The following is a 19,917-nucleotide window of genomic DNA, read 5'->3' as shown; positions in this document are numbered from 1 at the left end:
AAGCCATTAAAGTGGTTCACACAGAGCTCTTTAAATATATATTTATTATGATGTTTTGCATTATAATTATTGGCTATATTCCTCTAAGCTGAGAGTTTTTTAAAATGCAAAGACCCTGCTTTTATGTGTCTTTATATTTGAGGTACCTGGAATAGTGCATGAATCCTAATATGTATCTTGATAAATGTTTGCTGAATAAGTACATGAATAAATGGAACTATAAAAACCGGGGTTTGCTTTTGCTTTGCAAAATAAACAAACAGATCAGAATACAAAATTGCAGAAACCAGGATGGAATCATGTGAAATAGATGTATATGCATGTGATTTAGGATTGAAAGGGAACACGAATTGAAAATGGCCTGGTCATAGAAAATGGTTTTCTTTACTGTCATAACAATGCTTTAAGCACACAAATCAAGAACAAGACACATGACCAATACATTTCTTGAGAAGTGCTGAACACTTTTGCCTGTCAGCTGTGAGGAAAAGGATCATTGGAGAGGAAGAATTGCTGCACTTGTGATTGGACTCACCTAAGGGACACAAGCCATTGACCCCACCAGCAATACTTTTCTGCTCATTTGCAGCTGGATTCTAGATTGCACTTGCTGGTCCCTTCATCAGGAAAGAGGGGGGAGCATAGAGTCTGAAGGCTAGTTTTTATTATAGTGTTTTTCAAAAGCACATCAAAAACGTCTCTACTTTTTAGTTGATTTGAGATCTCACAGATTTTTCTTTTTACCATTATCAGTGTATAAAGATCTGCCCTTCTCTCTAATGATGAATGTCATATATAGGCTTATAGCATCCCTTCTATGATTCTACTAGACTAGACTGAAATGAAAAGTGTTCTGAATAAACAAAATTCTTTAAATCATAGGTACAGATGAAGGTAAGAAAACAATAAAAGCCCTATGTTACTGTTGAATCAACCAACCTGTTAATGAATTTATAACATATTGGGGCTGGAGAGATGCACTGTCTACTCTTCTAGAGGAACTGGGTTCAAGTGCCCGCAACTACATGGTGGCTCACAACCATGGTGGCATCACAACTCTGTCCCAGGGGATCCAGTATCCTCTTCTGGCCTCCAAGGATGTGAAGACACAACATCCATACACATAAATAAATAAATAAAATTAATATTTAAAAGTATAACATACTATACATGTACATATTATAATTATATCTTTATTGCTTGATAGTATTGAGTTATATACATGATAATTCACACCTTTTTTTGGTTCTTAACAGACAGCTCTTAGGATCTTAACTATGTGGGCTATTTTTTAGAAAACAATTGAGTCACAGAATTTTTAAAATGATATATGTGTATCTTAATATCTAATATTAACTTAAAATATCACCATCTATGTTTATGTTCAATATAATGTTATAATACAGGGTTAGGCCTATGTCCAATATTTATTGTATTCATGTTTATATATGTGTATATATATGTATGTATGTACATATATGTATATGTATGTATGTATGTGTATGAGTGTGACCAAAGTCTTTTCTGTAAGTATGAGTTGCTGGTTTGAGCTCCTTGTTTTGTGTGTTCATGGTGTATTGTTTGTGACTTGCACTGATTTCTTTAAAGTACGTCAGTAGCAATGAAAATGAAGCAACAGAATGTATACTGTCCTTCTGACGTTCTCCCCAACCCCAGATTTTTTCCCTTAACTTGGCAGCTGTTTTTCTTTTAACCTTAAATTTGTTACCTTTATACTTTCTTAGCACCAACTTTGTCTTCACACACCCAGGTTTTTGCTCTATGCAAAACCCCTGGCAGGCCCAATAGGTTTAGAAAGAAATAACTTTGGGCCCCCATAAGAGAAATAACAGGTACTTATTTGGCAGAAATTGACTACCAGCCTGCAGCCCTCAGCCTTGGTGAAGGAAGAGAGCAAGGAAGGGATAGTCCTGGAGTGGACAAAGTGGAGGTTGTGCTAAAGAGCCTGCCTTCCCCCTTCTGCCTCCTGCCTGGGCCATACTCAGTTTGGCTGTAAGAAAAGCCATCATGGCAAATTTAAAGGAACCAAGCTGTCAATTTGGAAAGAGAGTGGAGAGGTCTAAATTCCTAGATTGATTGATGTTTCCCCTCCCCTGTGCACATTGTGATTTTTAAAGAAGTCATTGTAAATATACATGCGGGCCATTTTAGTTCAGAGTGAAGGAGACAGAGGAATGCTAGTGGGGTTCTCAATGCAGATGAACATGCATGTGGGGACAGGGTTACCAGGAGCGGAATCTGTCTGTGGTCCTCTGGAATTTTCCCTTTTTTTGTGTTTGAGGACTGCTTCTGTTTTAGTTTGGTTTGGTTCATTTTTTTCCCCTGTGTTATCTGGAATCTAAGGAAGGAATTGATTTTTTGTTTGTTTGTTTGTTTTTTGTTTTGTTTTGTTTTCTTCCTGTGTCGAATGAGGCTGGTCTCAACAAATCTCTCAAAAGTGGTGACTTGAGTAATGTTCTGAAATTTTTGGTTTCATGTCCTTTTTTTTTTTTTGTGATTAATTTTAGAGGCATTTCTCAGTGGTTCCCAGTCAGTGGCTGGCTGGTGACTGAGGGATGCACATTCAGAGTTAAAGCCTGACCTGGTTTTGTGGTTTGCAAAAAAAAAAAAACCGATAACTTGCATGTTAAAAAACTCTGCACTCTTCATATGCCCATAGAAGGGATTGGCTGCACTCATCTCCGGCTAAGCAGGCTCTTGAAATGCTTTAAAGCACATAAACCTCGGTGTGGGTGGATGGGCGCATCCTCCGCCTTTCACTCTTGCTCAAGAGAAGTCAAGTTCAGTGATCTTTTTCACAGCACATACACTAAAAATTGCATCTGTTTAATAGCTGATCGGCTAAGGGGAGGTCCAAGCAAGCCTTCATTCCTCCCACCCCCATTAAGACTGCATTACTTTAGAAACAAGTTTCTTCTCCTGTTTTGTATTTTTAAAGACATGTTAATAGAAAAATCTTACTGTTGGAATTTGATCATCTGGCTAGCTCAGGCTGTTCTACAATTAATTGTCCTCTGTTTAACACAGTGCTGAACACAGCTGTTTTCCCAGTGTATAGAGGTACTGCAATATTCCTACCATGGCGAAGGATGCTATGGTTAGGAGGGAAGGGATGTATGTCTGGAACCCCAGTACTTGGTTGGTAGAGGTAGGAGGATCAATTATTCAAGGTCATCCTTAGCTACAACAGTATGTTTGAGGCAGTCCTAGGCTGTTGTGAGAGACTCCAAGTCAAATAACAAAAAAATGTAGAAAAAAAATAGATATATTTGAAGCACCAGCATACAGAGCAGGCTACAACTGTATAAAAGTATTTACGGTAGATTGGAAAAACTATGAAATTTCTCAAATATTTAAATGCTTACATTATGAGCGAAACTACTTATAGACATATAGAGATTTATTGGACAAAATGTGCACACCGAAATAGGCTCAGTTTGGTTATGGAGAGTCCTGCAAGGACCTAAGATGCTAAATACAGTGCCAGATGATGGAATTAACAAATGAGCAAGGAAGTGAAAGCCGGAGCTCCTAATGGAGGGTAAAGAAGATGCCACCCAGGAACAAAGAAAAGCTACAGGATGCCTACACTTGAGCTTTCAAGGAGACATACCATTGAAAGCTTTCTTCCTGGGTTTTTGCTAAAGCACAGGCAATCACCACAGATAAATTTGTACTTTCTTGGTTCATCAGAAAGGTTATCTTACTCCTTCACTTTCCTTTGTTCATATTTCCAAGTTAGAATGATGGTAAGGCCTTATCAGAGTTCTTTAGGAATCTGCGGGTCTGTAGAATAGTTGTGACTGCTGGGAAGGGGGAAACTGTGGCACTCTGCTGAAGGATGCCTCCAGAAGCCCCACAACAAGTGGTCCGCCACCCTCTAATGCTGTAGCCCTTTAATACAGCTCCTTGTGCTGTGCTGGTCCCCTGCCACAAAATTATTTTATTGCTACTTCCTTTTTTTTCAAAGATTTATTTTATTTATATGAGTATACTGTGATTGTTTCTGGACACACCAGAAGAGGGAATCAGCTCTCATTATGGATGGCTGTGAGTCACCATGTGGTTGGTGAAATTTGAACTCAGGACCTTTGGAAGAGCAGTCAGTGCTCTTAACCACTGAGCCATCGCTCCAGCCCTTATTGCTACTTCCTAACTGTAATTTTTGTTCTGTTATTAATTGTAATGTAAATATCTGATATGCGGGCTATCTGATATATGATTGCTGTGAAAGGTAATTTGACCCTCAGATTGAAAATGACTGCTCTACCAGAAACCAAATCCTTCCCCCCCCCACACACACACTTTATTTTTCAGCATGGCTAGGAACTTGCTGAATGGTCCAGGCTAGCCTTGGATTTCCGATCCTCTTGCCCCCATTCCCTGAATGCTGGCATTCCAAGTATGTGGAGCAAAACATTCAGAGCCCTTTCTACTCCATTGAAAAATGATGGATATTGCTCCATCTTGCATAAGCCTTATTCTATTTAAAAACCTTGTTTCCTTACAATTATACTATGGGTTTCTCTTTTGAACTCCCCTTTTTATTAAATAGGCTTTCTCTAAAGAAAAGGGGGGAAGGAATGAGAACCAACACCCCAGCATGTATGAACTCTCTGAGCCTACCTAGAAAGCAGTGAATCACACAGGAATTAGGGGAAATTATTGACAAGGAATTTAGTACTTAGATAATGTTTATTTCTACAGAGACAGTTATTTAAAACAACTACAATGGAAAATAATGTATATGTCTAGATATTAAGGAAGTGGCCCCTTTAAATATTTCTTCATTAATTTCACTGATAGAAAAATGTCTTCTCTAGAAACAAAGTTTATTTTTAAACACTATTCATGGAATTAAACTATGGCATTGTGTATTTATATGAAGTTGTAGAACAACCAAAACCAATTAAAAGTGCTTGAAATAAGATTAATGATTGACTGGGAAAGGGCGCATAGGAATTTTCTCAAGTAATAAAAATATCCTGTTTGTTTATAGAGATGTAGCTTTCAAAACTGACCTAAGATTTGTAAATTATATCTCAACTTTAAAGAATCTTGATAAATAGTCTTTTAGTTTTTCTAATGTTGTGCCGTTTTGCACAATACTTTCACCTCCCTTCCAGAGGTAGGAGACATCATTAGTGTTGAAATTTCCATGTAATTACTCCTGAGAAGTATGTGTTCGTGCATGTATGCATACCTGTGGGTATATGTGTGGAGGCCAAAGCATCGTGTCAGATGTCATGCTCTTTTACTCTGTACCCTACTGCCTTGGGATAGTCTCTTTCAGAACTAGAAGCATACAGTGTGTTGGCTAGGCTAGCTAGTTAGCTACAGAGTTCTTGGGACCTTGCTGTCTCCTTCCTAAAATGCTGGGCTTAGAGTTATGTGGAACTGTATCTTACCTTTCACTTGGGTAGTAGAGATTCTAGCATAGGTCCTCATGATTCTAGAACAAGCACTCATACCCATGGAGTCATCTCTCTAGCCCCTATTTTGGGGAAAATATTGAGGATGGAAATGTTTAAGTTTGAACCTTAGAGTTTTATATGCCTCTTTTCTCTTCTCTTCTCTTCTCTTCTCTTCTCTTCTCTTCTCTTCTCTTCTCTTCTCTTCTCTTCTCTTCTCTTCTCTTCTCTTCTTTTCTTTCTTCCTTCCTTTCTTCCTTCCTTCCTTCCTTTCTTTCTCTCTCTCTTTTTTCTTTCTTCTTTTCTTTCTTCCCTCCCTCCTTTCTTAAAGAAAACTGCCCTTGAAACAGTGAAACTGATTTTATTGGCTTCTGTGGATCTCTTTCTACCTTCTGCCCTGCTCCATTTAAATTTACTCTCCCAGTGTGCTCCTGAAGGGGATTTGAGTAACACAGTAGTCACTGATTGAAAGCAGTGATCGCAACCCTAAGTGGATTTTTTTTTCTATGTGGCTGCTTCTACTCTCAGGTAGGCTTTAGATGTGGTAAACCTTTATTCCCTTCCTTGTACAACTCACAGGTAAAGAACAAATAGGACTTGTTCAGAGAAGGTAAGTATCCAGGGGAAAGCATTCCAGCTTTTCGTTCCTGAACATCTTCCCTGCTTAACAAATGTAGGTGATGTCTGTACAGCTAAGAGGGTGAGTGTTGAAATCCCTCTGTTGTTTCCTCAGCTTCCAATAGGGCTAAAATAGAGAACTTACTTCCTTGAGCCCTGAACCCCATTAAAGGCTATTTCTTGTAAAGGCATGAAAATTCTACTGGGATGGAAAATGTCTTTCACAAACAGCAGTAGTAAACTGCTTTGCTCCTAGCTATGAGCCATTGATTGGTAGGTTTTGCTTTGGGGGCACAGTAATGGGGCTTCAAGTTAGCCACATTGGCCACAGGGAAAGGACCTTTAGGGCTTGTTCTCAGCCTAGATCTAGGAACTACAGAAAAATGATCGGGTGAGCATTGGAAGAAGGTGGGCATCTCCCTTTACTTTCTTACTCTGAGGAGAAGCTGTGAACCTTTGGCACCACCTATAGTCTATACTTTATTGCAAGGGCACACATTTCCTTTTCTGTGTTCAAATATAGAAGCGTCAATACAGGCCATCTTGATTTCTAAGCAGAAGGTGTGCAAGCTGTGCAGGGTCTTCTCTATTGTTCTAGAACTTTCTCCACGATGAATATGTACTTGTTTGGACACGCAAATGTATGCTTGTGCACATATGTGTACTTAGGTTTGAATGTGATGGCCAGAGGTGTCTTCCTTAATCACATTCTACCTTATTTTATGAGACAGTGGCTCACTGAGCCTACAGTCCATCAGTTCGACTAATGATCAGCAAACTGCAAAGATCCTCTTGTCCCTGATTCCTCAGTCTGGGCTTACTAGTGTGCATTACCATGTTTGGGTTTTGTTTGACATGGGTACTGGGTCTAATACAAGTCCTCTGTTTGCATGGCAATCATTCTACCTATGGGGCCATTTCTTAAACTCTGGGATGAAGTCTTCATTGGTTTTGATCACTAATGAATCTATCCTAGGGTCATAAGGGAGTACAGGATAAATGTTTAGTAAATATTGACATCACTAGAATAACCACACAGACTTGGTGTTACAGATCTAAGAACAATGTTAACACAATCAGGATTTCTTGTTCCCTTCTGCTCCTCATAGGAAGGAACCCCGCCCCCCCCCACTCCTCTTTTTTTTATGAGGCAATCAGGACTTGATAGGCTGTCATAGAGGATTTCTTTTAATGATTTGCCTGTCATGAATGTGTTGGCACTGTGCTTAATAGGGGGAATCATCATTCTGGGCTTCAGTGCCTTTGTCTTTATGTAGGAAATTAAACTGGATGATCTCAGAAGACAGCAAGTGTGAATATAAGGATAATATTTTCTCATCTCTCCAGGCTCAGTCTTGAGACTAAAGCAACAGACTCTAGGAAGAAATTGTATTAGATAGCAATTAGTGGTTCTGGTACCATGCTTTCCCCCAGGAAGGACTCAGGTCACAAAGAAATACCCCTTGTGTCCATGGAAGCTGCAATTGGAAGAGTGTCCCCCAGGTGATGGGCAATGGTTTTATTTTCAACCCTTCCATTTGCTGTGTAGCTAATGATATACCTCTGCCGTTTTCCCACAGGCTCCCAGGCTGTGCAATGACAGTGATACTAGCATCTGGGGCTGTGGCAGGGTAAAGATGCCTTTGTTTTCCCAGTAGGCAGCTGCCAATCCTGCACATCAGGAGTGCTTTCCTGGAATCTCACACTAGAGCTGCTTATTGGGAACATGAATATTTCAGACATAATCAGACTGAATAGATGGAATTGGTTCAGTCTCTCTCTGCTGCCAGGAATTGTGCCACAGATCACTCAGTTGTGGATCCTGGCCTTGGTTTTTCCTTTGCTTTGTGATTCCTGAGAGGAAGGAGGTGATTTTCCTGGTCTTTATTCAGGGCTAGCATATGGACCCCATGCTACATATCCTGTGACTATTGATATACAGACTCACAGAGAATCCTTCCAACTATCTTAATCCTATCAAAACCCTCTTGAAGGAATAATATACATCAATTGAAGTAGCATAGAAACATGCAAATGCTAGTCAGTGGAAAGGATGTTAAATACAGTGAACTGATTCTAAGTAGTCGTCATGACAGCCATACCTACATGCTGTTGTGTACACTCTTCCCTTAAGATTGTTGTGGCTATGCAAATGTAACCACTACCTCACAAACCTGTACCTTATGAATTCTCTAATAACTGTTGTAATGGTATTGTTCTGGTTGTCTCCATTCTCTGGTGTTCATCGGGTCCTCTCCCCTTTCTGGAATGCTCTGAATATACCTCCCCTAATTTTAGCTACTATTTCTAATTTCTTAACAGCCTGTTTCAATTTTGACTTATCTTTTCTCAAATTTGTCTTTTACCATTCCAGATGTAAGTGAGTTCGACTCAATGTAACAAATCTGATTTTGCTAACTCATTTCTTTATCCTGCCTTGTTGTTAGCCTTAGTCTTCACTCATACTTTATCTGGGTACACCGTCACTTTCTTTAGAGAAAATTGAAACTTGTCATAATTATGCACTTCCCAGTTCAAGTAAAGAACCATAATACATATACCTTTAACAGAGACCAAGATCATGCATAAATGTGACATGTGAGATAAATTACCAGTTCAGTTACATAGATATGGAAGTGGAAATTTAATTTGGCAGGAGAAAATGAGTAAGTTCACATAACTGCTAAGTTTCAGGGTAGAATTTGAACTGGACTTGAGTTTTAGTTTTCTTTTTTTATTTGCTTGAATTATTTAAGTCCTTAAATTATATTTGTTGGCTGGCATTGGTAGTATATACATATAGGAACTCTTTAAAGGTTCTAGCTCTTTTTTTTTCTATTGTCCTACATGTTTTTGTCATTACATGTTTTTGGTAATGTCATACTCGCTTGTCCTCAAAATGACCTTATTTTTCTCTCCAGAAAGTCAACTAAAAATTCAGACCTCTACTTTGCTGTTGGTAGATCTATCTCAAATCCTTTAGACAACTTCTCTTCCCCATTGAAAATAGATTCTGCTCTCAATTGTCTAGTTTTGGTTATCTTGCAAAATCTTCCTTCCCTTCTCCCTCTCTCCCACTCCCTTCTTCATCTTCCTCCTCAACTCTTCCTTTTTGTTTCTGTTGCATGTTTGTGCTTCTGAGAGTGTTACTTAGACCTTGTGGCTGCTAGACAAGGACTTATCTAAGGTGCCATGTTTCCAGGGTTTTGGTCTAGCTGGACAGCCCAGGCTCCCCTCACAGTACTATTTATTTTCTTTGCTGTGTCTCTCCTGAGTGCTGGAATTACAGATGTATGTGACTATGCCTGCTTATATTCACAGGGTTTATTTTTTAATAGTGGTTTTCATAAAACAAAACATGTAAAATTCCATAATCACTCATAATCAAACAAAAGGAAATTTTGATACAATAATTTATGTGATAGCTTAATACATTAAATAACCAATGCTACCCAGCAGGTGCATTTCAAAGTACCAATGAGTACAAATGACATTTTGAGGTACAGCATCTGTGGTGCAATAGGAAAATATTCATGATTTATTCCATGATAAGTCACTAGTTCTGCTAATATTAGTGTGCTATCTACATTCATAATGAAAAGAAATGTCAAATTTCAGTTAGAAATTGACTAAAATGAAGTGTCAGTTTTTGGCTGTTCGTGTTGGATTTCAGGTTAACTCCCTTTACTTTTATGAATCATAAGACCACTTGTCCTGCTTTCTGTTTTCCTGGTAATTTTAAAGCGTTGGATCCCTCTTCTGTGTGAGTTCTACTCTGTACCATGTAAGTAGGAGACATGTCCAACCTCATTGTGTACCTCTGTTCTCTTTACACAGGTAGAGGAAGGATGGTGGGAAGGTGTACTCAATGGGAAGACTGGAATGTTTCCTTCCAACTTCATCAAGGAGCTGTCAGGGGAGTCAGATGAGCTTGGCATTTCCCAGGATGAGCAGCTCTCCAAGTCAAGTAAGGATGTCTACCATACTGAACAGAAAGGCTTAAGACCAGTGGGCTCTGCCATAGCCTCCCATATACTGTGGTTCTATGCCAAAGGGGTATGATAAAAGCTTGTGGGTATTGTGTTGGCTCTTACACCTTAGCCTACTATGATTTAGTACGCTTATCACTGCATAGATGTGACCTATAGCTATATATTCTATATGCCTCTGGATAAGTGAGTACCAGCCCTCAGCCATGGTAGTACTGGCTCATGGGCAGCACATATTGTTGTGCTTCCAAGTCTTTTCCTAGTGAGCATGTGATTCTTTTTTTAAATAAACACAATGAGATGATTGGTATTCCCAAATGTCCTCTTACGAACATAGGAAAAAAACTTAACAATTATTGGTGGCAAGGTACTGTGTACAAGATAAATGCATGCCAGTTCCATCGAATCTATGACAAGATAGTCCAGCCTCACCTTGGATGAGGAAGTGGTTCCTTTTTGTAATGGTGAGAACGAACTTCAGGTCTTTTTTTCTCCAGGGCCTGAAGGTTTCCTTCCAGCTTCTCTGCTGCCCTTTCCAGCTCATGGAGCAAAAGGTCAGGACCGGGAAGCTTTGTTCTCCCAGTCACTAACCCAACTTCCCATGTGGGCGTCTGTGTTTATCTTGTGCTGTGTTGAGCCAAGGTCATAGGCATGAATGTTGCAGGAGATTCAGCTATGTTGTCAATAGTGTGATGCTACTTGCTAACTTTCTTTCCTGACAAGGGGAGAACAACCCAGTCTTACCAAAACAATTCTCAAATATCTTCACTGTCCATTTTGAAAAGTTACATTTAAACAGTAGAGATCTATTGGCTTGGTATCCCTGTATTCATCCAATAGTTTAATTGAACAAATGTTTAATTTGGAAGTTGAAGCCATTTCCAGATAAGTACTTAAGTGACTTTTTTGGTGTATAGGGGTAGTGTCTCAGCAGTGTCTTTGGGCTGCACAGATGGCCACAAATAGAAGCACCTGCACTGGCTGATTGACTTAGTGTCTGCAGCTGGATCCCTTCCTTCCACTGATAAAACTTGAGAATCCCCTGCTCCAAATTCCATTTTATCCTCAAGTCCTGGATGTGAAGGCTTGGGATGGCTGTTCAGAACAAGTGACATACCGAGGAACTCCTGTTACTTTCTGTGAGCTGGGACAAGTGCTTCTCCACTAATGTGGCCAGCTCAATGAGTAGAACAGTGAGAACCTTCTTTTACCCCTCCTCCCAATCCACAGGAGAATTTTAACTGCTCTGGAATCTTCTTTTATACACTAAAAAATAGTATCTTGCCTGGTAACTAGGTCCCATATTAATAATACTATATCTTTGGAACACAACACTGTGGATGAATTTTTTGTTTGTTTGTTTTTAGGGGGTGTTTTTTGGGAAAATGGTTAACATAACTTTATTTTCATGAGGAAATGAAATCAAAGTTCTAACAGCGATAGGATACATAAACCATCTCATAAACCATAGGAAGGTCCTTAGTAAATAGTAGCTCTCATTGGTAAGATAGACTTGGACATGACCAATTAGTATTTAGCTATTTGTTTTCTCTTTGCTACCATGGCCACTGAAGCATCATGTTTATGTTTTAAAAATTACTTTGTAATTCCTTTACTGATATGGAGAGGGAGATTGGGGATAACCCCTTCGGGAAACTCTTGATGGTTACCTAATCTTACCTATATAGTCTCAGAAGTGAAGAGGTTCAGGAGAATACATCCCATAGTTTTGGGAACTATCAAAACAAACTATACCATGGGATGGTCTTCTCAATCATTTGGCCATCCTTTATCTACCCCTCACATCAACTCATCTACTAGTCATCTCTTTCAGAAAAAGAACTGTCCAGTAGTTTCTGTAGCTGTGTTGAGTCCAGCTGCCCATTGCTGAGAGGGTTTGAGGTCCCTGGAGAAATATGTTTTTCTAACAAGGGTAGATGGTTCTGATAAACACAAAACCAGAACAAAACAGTGTTTGCCATAGTCTTCCTAAGTATACAGTTAAAAAAAGCAAGGTCCAATATTGCCCTATCTGCTTGCTTGTATTTGTTCATTCCCTTTGTCTTCTCTTTTATTTCCTTTTCTAGTCTTTATTAATTAAACCTCTGTTGAGCTCCTGTAGTTACTAAGATGTTTCCTGGTGCCTTGAAGAGTCAGAGGCACATGAAGTGCAGAAGGGGACCTTGCCTTCAGTCAACTCACCTTGCAGAAAGGAGGCATACATATCCCCAGAGACTCAGGAACCTTCCCCAGGAGCTGACATTTAAGTGAGAGTAGGGTACAAAGGCAGAGAGGCCAGTCCCATGGTGACGTGGGGGAGTAGCAGTCAAAAGGGCTTCATAGAAAAGTAGATGTGAGTATAATGTCTTTGTTGCTTTCTGAATTGTAATCATGCCCTGAGATAAGTAGCATCTTTCAATGTTGTGGTGGTGTTTTCAGTACCTGTCTACACTCGTGATTTGCTTCATCATAAGATTATCCTAAAATGTATGTATAACCAGATCACATTGCTCCAAAGATTATGTATATAATAGGATACATCCAAGTTGGACATTTGATTTTAGAATAATCTGCTTATTCTCTTTACCAGAGAATAGTGTTAGGACTTTGGATATGCTTTACCTTTTTTTGGGAAAAAAACTTTTTTGTTTCGAAGTAATTAAGATTCATAGGAAGTTGTTAAAATAAACATGAACTATATAGGGAGGATCCATGTGTACCTTCACCCACGTTTCCCCAGTGATTACATCTCCTATAATTACAGTAAATGCATATTTGTTTCTGTCCTACAGTTGAAAGATACTAAGTATAGCTGGTGTACAAACAGTTTCTAGCTTTTTCTCTGCTGTGAGCCAAAATGTACTTAATCAGAGCCTTTGTTTGACCAGCCCACTTAATTCTCTTGGTAAAATTTTCCATAATGATTGTTTAATTAATATATGACTTTGGGGCTAAGTTAAATCCTAATCTTTCTATAATATTGGTAATGTTTAAAGATTACAGTTGTATCATCTAAATATACTATTAAGTGTTATCAGACCTTAGGCTGAGGGTTTTCTTTGTGACTAGAGCTAATATTTATAACCTAATTATGGAAGACCACTGTGTCCAGTGACTTCCTATATATCTTTGCTTCACACATGGACACAAACACTCCTCCCTTTGAATGCATGCATTCTTATTTGTATATAATAACCTTACAAATAATACTTGAAGCTATACATTTGTATGTTAATAGATGCCTCTGATAGAGGAAACATTGGTGGTGTACCTTAAAATGAATATTCCATTGACTACATGTCATATAGTAGGTGTTTAATAATTCCTTCATCAGCCCATTATTACTTCAAGGAGGAATTTTTATCTTGAATGACAGGTAAACATTGCTAGCACTTGATTTTCATGTATTTTTGCATATGACATTTAGTTCATAGATCCTTCTTTATGTCAATCTGCTTTGTCATGGACAGAGACTTAATAATCATATGGGTTTGCCCACAGTTAAGTGGTAGCAGAAACTTTCTGCATATTTAAATTTGAAAACATTTTTTCCATCCTTGGATCTTGTGACACCTTACATGTAGTTTTCAAAAAGATTTTTATAAGTCCTTAGTTATAGATGATTTCAAATGTCAGTAAAAGAATAGTATAATGAATCCACGTGTACCTGTTCTCAGATGGTGGCAAATTTATTAACAGTATGGTTCTATACATTCTTAAAGAAAATCCTAGATATTGTATAATTCACCGATAAATATTTCAATATGTATCAATAAAAGGGCTTCTTAAAGTACCATTACTAGATGCACACAAAATTTACAGTGATTCCTTAAATAATTAAACATGTGTTCAGCGTCTACTTTCCTCTAATAAACTACATCCACAGTCATAGGCCCTCTCTCTTTGCAATCAATATCAGCTAAAGAAGCAAAGTTTTTTTGTTTTGTTTTTTAAAGTTTCTCATTGTCCGACTTGTGATAGTTTCATCACTGTTGTGTCATTTAATCTCCCTTTCTGTAAATTGTTAATTAGGTCTGGGGATCCGAGTAGATTAAGGTGTGTGTGTGTGTGTGTGTGTGTGTGTGTTTGCACTACATCATTTTGGTGGTACTAGATGCTCCACCTGGAAGCTTATAAGGTCTGGCTGTCTTTCCTTTTAGGCTTACCTGTTATTATCAGTCAGACATGGCTTACAGATTGGTACCAAACAAGATTTTTTTTTAAAGAATGAAATGAGCTCCCACATATCACATTAATAAATATACACAAAAAGGAGTTTAATAAAAATCAGATGTTCAAAAACAGAACACAGAAATGTTTGCACCACCAGTACAGACAGTCTCTATGTCTATGGTATACTATGGGAGGGCAGAAATTTTCCTGTCATTCAACCTGCTGTCAGACAGCAACATGAATGTTTGGTGCAGTGACATTTCAGCTGTGCCCTTGGCTTATGCATTAGGAAACCAAAATGACATGCCATCTTTCTCCACATACTGTGGCAGCAGCACCATTATACAGACAGATCAGCCTCTCGTGCAACATCTGGCCAATTTCAAGTCTGACTAATGCTGGGTTTATTCTTACCACAATCATAGATGTTGATTAATTAATTGTCTTTTTATATATAATTATACATATGTTCCCATTGACTAAATAATGTGAAATGGAGCTAATCAGCAAATGTTTTCATCACACATTATCCTGACTGTAGGATTTATTTGGACTTAGTGATGACACATTTTGTATCTGACTGTGGTCCCATTTCAGTATGTGTTTGCCTTATATTTAAAACATATATGAATATTTCATATTTAACATTTCTGATACTGCTTAATTTCAAATAAATGTTGTAAAAGTATAATTATTGCTTTTTTAAAAAAAAAAATCCTTGGGCCAGAGATGTAACAGTTCTTTTAGAATGTTTGCTAAGCATGCACAAAGCCCTGGATTTGACCCCCAGCACTGAGTAAGTTAGGTATGTTGGCACAACACTGTACTCCCAGTGTTGTCGGGGTGAATACAGAAATATCAGAAATTCAAGGCCATCCTCGGGCACATTAGATAGTCTGAGGCCAGCCTGAGATAGATGAGACCCTGACTCAAAAACAGCCCTATAGTTCCAGGAATATCTTCAACTATTTCTCATAATCATCTGAGTGAGAAAAGGTCAAATTTTTGTATATAGCTACAATTTTCATTTTGAATTGTTGCTCTCATTTTTCTAAATTTCTTATTTAAAAGGTTTAGATTGTGATGCTTTGGTGACATGTCAAGCTAAGACCAATATAAGAGGGCATCTTAGAAAGTGTGGTAAAACACTTCAGTGATACTAACATATCTTGAAAAACTCCATTCTACAGTATCACTAGACCTCTTTCTGTTTCAGTTTTTTAGTGTTCTTTTTTTTTTAAGTATTTAGTAATTTTTAGTATTATTCTTTAGTATTCTTGTTTAGTGGCATTGGTTCTTTGTGTTCTATTGGCAGTGAAGGACAGCTTATTCATAGATAAAACAGAATTTCAGGCAAAGTTAGAAGCTAACATAAGCATACACTTTTATGTCTAAATTTAAAAACCTGTCTCCTCTCTGGTGCTCGCTGCCTTCAAGAACTGATATGTAATGGCCATAGTGCAATATTCACTCCCAGGGAGGTAGACACTGCTCATATGCATCAGCTTTCTGACTGCCTGTCTCTTGTTCTTCACTCAAATAAGTGCCTGTGAGTCTTTGCCCAGCCCTACCCCAAGCTACCTCTCTGATTGTCTTGCTGCCAGTGGGCAGGGGAGACTTTACAGATAGGCTTGACTGACAGTGCAGATATCAGCACAATGGTCTGTCTCCCACCGGGATTTTCAGACTTGCTTCTGGGGCAGAGCACATGAAAGAGTTGCTGTTCTCCGGAGCATCCCCGGAATATTGACTTTTTTTTTCTTTTCTATCTCCATTTTGCTGACATTGAGAAGACTGTTGCTTATTCATTTGTAGAGGGCCTGTTCTCACACCAACAGCTGTGCTTTAGGAGTAATGATGACATCCTTGGAGTAAAAATACAGTCAAATAAAAACGAGCTGCTTGCTGGCTCTGCTTTTGGCATGGAGAGCAGAGAGTCTAAGAAGCATGTTTGCAAAACTCTATTGCTTCACTAGGTTGCTCTTTTATAGACAGTGACTATTTTTTGAGACATGGTGTTGTTGCCTTGTATCCCAAGACCTGGAACTCAATATGTAGTCCAAGCTGGTTTCTAGGACCCTCCTGCCACAGCTTCCTGTGTGCCTGAGGTTGCTTATACATATGAGCCTACACATAAGTAGTGACTTGAATGCCTAATTCTTTTTTGATTGTTGTTCTAATCCACTGTAGCACCTAAGCTCACAAGGACAGATTTCCAAATCAGGGCATATTACCATTCCTGTTACACATGGGAATGACAGTACTTCATTCATTTAGAATGGGCTGATCATTCATAATTGGTGTCATGAATCGGAATTGGCAAGGCCTAAACAGTGACCCTATTGGGCTTCCTATTGTGATGGTGGAGAGTTTCTAAGCGGTGAGAGGGGTTGCTTTTTCCTCATTCAGTTACCTTCCCCGCTTGTAACCCTGACTCAATGGTTCCTCTCAATTTTCTAGGAAAGGAGTAGCCTGGCCCTTTGTATGAATATTGAGCTCATGAACGATAAATAACAGAACTCATTTCTTTTAATAATTCATTTACTAATTGAGATTACTTTTCAAATCATTTCACCATCTTGTGATATTGTCTGTGGTGTGTGTGTTTGTGTGTGTGTGTGTGTGTGTGTGCATATATGTTGGGAAGGTGGGCGGGTATGTATATACTTAAATTGGAACAATATGTGCATTTATGATTCAGTGATATTTGGGCTTTAGCTACATGTTCAGTCTTATGTATGATATTGTATCAAAAATATGATATTCAAGCTGGATGAGTCCTCTGTCCTCAATGCTTAAGTACAGACTCATTTTTGATACATTGAAACCTCAATTAAGATGTTTCAAGAACAGATTTTCTTTGATATATTTAGTGCTAACCCACACTATCCCCTCATGGTGGTATATGTGCCGCTCACTTTTGGTTTCAAATCTCATTACTAAAATATCCCCTGTAGTTTGTTAATATCTTGCCTTGACAAATCTATTTATTTATGTTGTGGTGCTGGGGTCAAACCTAGCGCCTTATGAGTGCTTAGCAAGTAATCTACTACTGAGCCACACCCCGTGCTCAGTAAATTTTTCTCAGGAGGATTCCTTGCCATGTTTAGAATATTGGGGCTTGAACATCAGCATTTACTCTGTGCGGCTCTAGGAATAAATGACACAGGCGGAAGGGCCAGATCTGTTGTATGTCCAGGTGACACTCTCCAAAGAGAAGACTGCTTGCCTGGTTAAGTTAATGGAATAATCTTATGAATTGGATTCTTTCTGATTAATTGAGGTTTTCCTACTCTTAAATTGAAATGTGAAATGGCTTCCAGGTTTTTAACTGGGCAGAACAACCATGCCAGTTATGTGAGAGGCGAGCACCAAATCTGGGTATTTCTTGCCATTGCGGTCACCTGGGGACTTTGGGCTCATTCTGTAACATTCTGAAACTCTACCTAATGCTCTTTAATTAATTGCATGGATGAAGCTCTTGCAGCAGAGTCATTGAAGGCAAGTTCAGTTAAAGACTCTTCCTCTTCCTTCTTTTGCCATCATTTGCTCCCCTCTGTCCCCTCTCTTGTTTTTCTCTCCCCTTCTCTTCTCTCATTCACTGTCAGGAAAGACTACCTTTGAAGGGACAATTCTGTACCGAGCCGCACCAGGAAAGACGGAGGGCCACAGACGCTATTACAGTGAGTGACCTTAACAGCAGGAGGCAATCATAAAGATAAGATCTGGGCACCTGTGGGTTTTGATGCAGCTGCGCTTTTCCTGAGCTGCCCATGCTTGTGCCAAGTGTCTGTGTGAATTTCTGAACCAAGGACATGGGCTTATTTGCCTACGATAAGTGTCATTTCCTTGGTGTGTGCTGCAAGAGCACTCTCAGCACCAGCTCCTGGCGCTTTCTTGTTCGCATTCTGCCTCTCTCATGCGTGACATGTGTGCATGAACCATGTATGCAGAGAAGGAAGCAGTAGCCTTTATCAAGGCAGTGGGAGATGGCTTCTGGTAGAGACATCAACCCCTCCTGGTTACTGCTTTTTCCAAATGGGTCATTCATCATTTGCGTGGTTCAAAGAAAGAAGATCTTGGCATGGAAGTCCATGCCAGACACAGTGTTTTGCTTTGCTCATCCAGCTAATCACCACACGGCAGACTTCTTTTGGCAAGACCCATTGCAGCCTTTTGTGTTGTAAAAATTAGGCTGCCAAGAGTGGAAGAAACGAGATGTATGGATTAATTTCATGATGCTCTTAGGAACATTTCATGTGCATCAGGAACACTGCACATGCATGTGCCAATTTAGAAACTGTCAAACTGATGGGTGCTGAAGCTAGGGTGAGTCTCACCACAGTGGAGAGCCAAAGTACTGAAGCAAAGTTTAGGAGGCTTCATTCTGCTTCCATCTGGAGGGAAGAGCATCCACTGTGGTGCATATACACACATATCCATGAATTATATACACACATGTGATAATAGAGGCTCAGACATGAGCACTAGAACTCTCCTCCAATGGTTGAAGTGAAGGTATTTTTCTTTCTATTCCACTCTGAACATATGCACAATTCCCCTGCATATGACTTAGGATGCAGTGTGCTTCTTGTGCTCAGTGGGGAGAGCTGACCTTGTTCACCTCTATGCCCTGCCCTGTCCATGTGTCTGGAAGTTACATTGGTGCAGAATGCCGAAATGCTCGAGTCATTTCCAAACTCTTATGCCTTTTTGGACTATCTCATCATGGGCCAGTAATTTGCCCTTCGTTAAACTGGCCCCAGCCTCCATTCCACTTGGTAGGTTGAACTGAGAGTACCATCCAATATTCTGGAGACATTTAATAGGAAGATATATATGATTGGCTCAAGTAGCAAAATGTCTACCCAACACACATGAAAATTAAGTCACCTTTCTTCCCTTCTAAAGAGAAGGAACTAGATTTTTCAGTTATTACATCAATGCAAATATTTAGCTGTATAATTTACATTCTTAAAAATGATAGAGCCAGGATGCCAGAATTTCTGGAAGAAAAAATCTGCCGTGTGTTTCCTTCCCAGGCTATGCTTGTGTGGCTGAGTGACTGTGTGTCTATTCCCTGTGTAATAGATTATTTCTTATAAGGACTAATACATTGTTATTACAATGAACCTGAAGGCAGCAAATCTCTACAAGTGGAAACTTGGTGAAATTAGAATGGCAGGGGAGACCAGATTATGGCTGTAGCTAATGGTGAAACACAGAAGAGCCCCATGACTTCCTCTTTCTGAAGAACTAAAACAGATACACTCTAATCTATTTACCCCGTTGCCTTCTGGTGGTAGAGGTAGAGGTGGTGGTGGTGGTGGTGGTGGTCATGGGAGATGGAATTGATGGTGGTGGTGGTGGTGGTGGTGGTGGGAGGTGGTGGTGATGGTGATGGTGGTGGTGGTGGGAGGTGGTGGTGGTGGTGATGGTGGTGGTGCTGGTGGGAGGTGGTGGTGATGGTGGTGGTGCTGGTGGGAGGTGGTGGTGATGGTGATGGTGGTGCTGGTGGGAGGTGATGGTGATGGTGGTGGTGCTGGTGGGAGGTGGTGGTGATGGTGATGGTGGTGATGGGAGGTGGTGGTGGTGATGGTGATGGAAGTGGTGATGGGAGGTAGGTGATGTGGTTTCTTCCTACTGTTTCTTTATTTCACCCTCAATTGTTCTTTCCAAACACTAGAAGAATATGCAAGCCATTT

The 19,917-nt window shown here is 39.4% G+C and overlaps 1 protein-coding gene across 1 annotated transcript in view; it reads left to right on the top strand.

Annotated features, from left to right (window-relative positions):
- The window catches only part of Sh3kbp1 (SH3 domain containing kinase binding protein 1), a 232,685-nt gene that overhangs the window by 169,308 nt on the left and 43,460 nt on the right, over window positions 1-19,917 (top strand). The window contains exons 5-6 of the mRNA XM_052170206.1: window positions 9,888-10,017; window positions 14,200-14,239. Of these exons, the coding sequence (XP_052026166.1) occupies window positions 9,888-10,017; window positions 14,200-14,239 (170 nt within the window). The remainder of the gene's footprint in view (window positions 1-9,887; window positions 10,018-14,199; window positions 14,240-19,917) is intronic.

The sequence above is a fragment of the Apodemus sylvaticus genome, chromosome X (assembly GCF_947179515.1).
Source record: "Apodemus sylvaticus chromosome X, mApoSyl1.1, whole genome shotgun sequence".
NCBI lineage: Eukaryota > Metazoa > Chordata > Mammalia > Rodentia > Muridae > Apodemus > Apodemus sylvaticus.
This window is presented reverse-complemented; position numbering and strand designations above follow the sequence as displayed.